The 4,130-nt window shown below is 32.7% G+C and overlaps 1 protein-coding gene across 1 annotated transcript; it reads right to left on the bottom strand.

Moving 5' to 3' along the window:
* Positions 1-1,560: 1,560 nt before the first annotated feature.
* LOC111901914 (extensin-1) lies at positions 1,561-2,978 on the bottom strand. The gene has a single exon (XM_023897768.3). The coding sequence runs from the start codon at positions 2,940-2,942 to the stop codon at positions 1,764-1,766; it is 1,179 nt and encodes a 392-aa protein (XP_023753536.1). The 5' UTR covers positions 2,943-2,978; the 3' UTR covers positions 1,561-1,763.
* Positions 2,979-4,130: the final 1,152 nt, after the last annotated feature.

Raw genomic sequence — 4,130 nt, 5'->3', positions numbered from 1 at the left:
AAGTTGCAAATAAATATGTTACAATAAAATTCACATTTATTATAATAAATATATCGATTTGATGTACCTTGGTGTTTTCATATTTTTAAATCATATATATTTTATTAATATATTCATTAATAACATAATTTAACTTTTTAAATTATATTAGTTATATATTTAATGACCAAACTCAATCAAACAAACATATAAAACAATTGTAACTATGATGATGCATATTCAAGAAATTATAACAATTAAACCGGAATGTGGTCATTTTTGTTTTAGCTTTAAATATACAACCATAAAATTTTCTTTAAATATAAAGAAAGAAGACTGAAAAAGTATATGGATATAAATTGAAAAGAAGAAAATAAAATCATATAGATTCTATCCTTTCAAAACATTGATTATGATATCGGCTTTGAGTTCTTCTAATATACTACAACATTCAACTTTTTTTTTTTTTTGAAATCAACACTTCAAAAACCTTCAAACTTGTTGATTTATTACTTCTTTACCTTTGAATTCTTTATAAATTTTGTATGTGATTTGTGTGTATGTTTACTAAGATGATTATTAGTTTTAAAGTAATAAAATATGTATAAACAAGAATACAAAAAGTTATTAGAGATTTATATCTACCATAAGAATTGTCATTAATTTAAGGAATTTAAAATGACATAAGTTTCAAATCAATATGGTTTAAGATAACAATATATCTCTAGCAACATGAGTTTGAATGACCTCATTTGTAGTATAGAAGAGATTCTTGTCTAAAAATTATGTTATTCTTTCCTTTTGCCTTCACGTAGTTTCGGGTTACGATTGGCTCGTTATATATATATATATATATATATATATATATATATATATATATATATATATATATATATATATATATATATATAAATGTTATTTTCCATGGACCAGACTTTTTGTTGTTCTAAAAAAACAATTTCTGGCTATTTATGGTTGCATTGCGTTGTATACGTGCAACACTTAGCATTTTGTAGATGTTTTTTTTAAGGTGACTTAAATACTATTGTGCATGTGTTGTGCAACGCAACATTAGACCCTCTTTTTCAAACATCTTTTCATCTTATTTTAGCCTATACTATTCAACATATAATTGTTTTATTTTTTTTCAAGAACATGTTTATTGTTTTAATAATATTATAAAGGATATTGTAAACAATTTAAGTATATTTTACATAAACTCAAAAACCGTTTGGTAAATTCATATAAATATAGATTTTTGCTGAGTTACATTGTCTATAACCAAAATACTAATAAGTTAATCACTAAAATGACAAAATCTATTTAAGTTACTCGAAAAATACCATCGTCTTAAAAAATTTAACAAAATGAAATGTTGTTTGCTAAATCAACAATTTTATTTATAGTTATTTAACAATAATTATGTTTTATTATTTTATATAAGCATTTTAAATCGGTTTTATTCGATGTGGTGTTAAATAAATAATGTCATGAAAGTTGTTCTAAATATTTGATATATCTTATATGTTAAACAATAACAACCACAAAATTGAATATAATTTAAATGAAATAAATAAAGGATGCGAAAGAACAACTCTTTTTTATTGATATCTTTATTATCAACCCCAAACAGAAAAAAAAGCGCAATTATTTATTGAAAACATGAATCAAAGTACAAGTCATTTCCGTACAACTTTTAACCCTTGTCCTGCTGGATTACTGTTTTTGTTGATGTTTCGAATATTAACTTGTTACTATCCTTAATTAAAGACAACAGTCACTCCTTAATGGTGAGGAGGAGGTGGTGAACTGTAGATATAATGTGGGGGTGGGTACTTTTTCACCGGGGTTGGTGGAGGAGGTGGGGATTTGTACACAGGGGTTGGTGGTGGTGAAGATTTGTGTACATGGGTTGGTGGTGGTGGAGATTTGTATACGTATGGTTTCTTTGGTGGTGGTGGGGGTGGAGACTTATAAACCGGAGGAGGTGGTGGTGGTGACTTATAGATGTAGTGTTTCTTCGGTGGTGGTGGAGACTTGTGAAGTGGAGGTGGGGGTGACTTGTAAACGGGTGGAGGTGGTGACTTGTGAACTGGTGGTGGTGGTGACTTATACACCGGTGGTGGTGGTGACTTGTGAACATAATGAGGTGGAGGTGGTGATTTGTGCACTGGTGGTGGTGATGACTTGTAGACCGGTGGTGGCGATGACTTATGCATCGGTGGTGGTGGTGACTTGTAGACCGGTGGTGGTGGTGACTTGTAGACGTAATGAGGTGGAGGTGGTGACTTGTAAACAGGTGGTGGTGGTGATTTGTGAACTGGAGGTGGTGGTGACTTGTAAACAGGTGGCGGTGGTGATTTGTGCACCGGTGGTGGTGGTGACTTGTAAACAGGTGGCGGTGGCGATTTGTGCACCGGTGGTGGTGGTGACTTGTAGACCGGTGGTGGTGGTGACTTGTAGACGTAATGAGGTGGAGGTGGTGACTTGTAGACAGGTGGTGGTGGTGATTTGTGAACAGGTGGTGGTGGTGACTTGTAAACAGGTGGCGGCGGTGATTTGTGTACCGGTGGCGGTGGTGACTTATAAACAGGTGGTGGTGGTGACTTGTACACCGGTGGTGGTGGTGGTGGTGACTTGTATACATATGGTTTCTTTGGTGGTGGTGGAGACTTATAAACTGGTGTAGGAGGTGGCGGTGACTTGTAAACAGGTGGTGGTGGTGATGGTGATTTATACACCGGTGGTGGTGGTGACTTATAGACCGGTGGTGGTGGTGGTGGTGATTTGTAAGTATAATGGTGCTTAGGTGGTGGTGGTGGTGATTTCTTTGATGGAGGAGGTGGCGGCGATGAGTAAGGGTAGGCCGCGGTGGTCAATGAGGGCAAACATAGAGAAACAATAACTACTGCAAGAGAGATTAGAAGGGTGGCCATCGAAGACATCTTCCTTTTTGTTCCCATTTCTACTGGTAGAAGTGGGATTTGGGTTATGAATTTGAGACAGCGTCTAATCCTTTATATAGGTGAAATATCTCTATTTTCTAATTAAATTGAAAATAGTTATAGTAATATTTTAGAAATGAATCTACCAACTACAATAAATAAAATAATATACATGTAAACTAGAAGACAATATAATGCATGCAAAGCCATCGTATTCCCGCGGTGGAATACTTCAACGTTTGAGTTATTTGCTTTTTCTTTTATTTGTTATAATTTTATTTGTTATAATAATTTAATATTAGTTATTTTTTAATATCGAGGTGAAAATTAATTAATTTATGAAGTAATATAACAATAGATATAAAAAGAGGCCTTTACATTAATGAAGTCTTCAATTTTTGGTCTCATTTAATGAAAGAATTGTTTTACTTTATTTTAATTTTATTATTTTATTATAAGTTTATTGTAATTTTTTTTTGGGCAAACTTACCAGACATGGTGAAAGCAACTATCAAATTATTACATGTTTGGTCCTATGGTTTGATTTTCTCCAATGGATTTATATTTTCTTCAGAAAAAACTAATGGGTTTTGAACCCCATAAATCAAACCTTTTAAATCGAAAACACACCATTTAACCTAAATCAAGCTTCTAGAATCAACGCCCGAGATAAACAAATATCAGTTATTTTCTTTTATAAGTTTTTAGCCTAAAACGATTATTTTATAGGTTTTTAAATCTTGGAGAAGTAGCATGGGAGATAAATTAACAAAGAGAGATCAAAATTCAAAGGTGATGTTCATGGAGTTTGTGATGGTGTGTTCTTGGCTGGTGACGTTTTACCAGCAGAGATTCCAATCTAAGTTTTTGGTTCTTGGTGGTTCACCGATGTTTTACCTCCACAAATACGAAGCTTAAATGCTTCAATCTAGTTTTCATGATCTTTTAAATTGGATATGGTGGTTTGGTATATTTTTTAGCAAGATAAACAAAGAGAGATAAAGAGAGAGCTTAGAGAGATCAATGGAGTTTGTGATGTGTGTTCTTGTCTGGTGGTGATGCAAATGGTGTTCATCGGAGAAATGGTTTTGTCGGAGAAAGTGGCAGGAAGGAGGGAATGTGGGTCATTTTCTTATAATTAACACATTAATTTAAAATAAAAAAAGTAAATAAAAGTTAATAAAAAAAATCAAAAAAGGAGATAAA

This window comes from Lactuca sativa, chromosome 6, assembly GCF_002870075.4.
Source record: "Lactuca sativa cultivar Salinas chromosome 6, Lsat_Salinas_v11, whole genome shotgun sequence".
NCBI classification, from domain to species: Eukaryota; Viridiplantae; Streptophyta; class Magnoliopsida; order Asterales; family Asteraceae; genus Lactuca; species Lactuca sativa.
Note: the sequence above shows the minus strand (reverse complement) of the source record. Positions and strands in the feature narration are given on the sequence as shown.

Excerpts from the sequence above, each read along its gene's own strand:
- LOC111901914 (XM_023897768.3), bottom strand. The coding sequence starts at position 2,942 with ATGGGAACAAAAAGGAAGATGTCTTCGATGGCCACCCTTCTAATCTCT.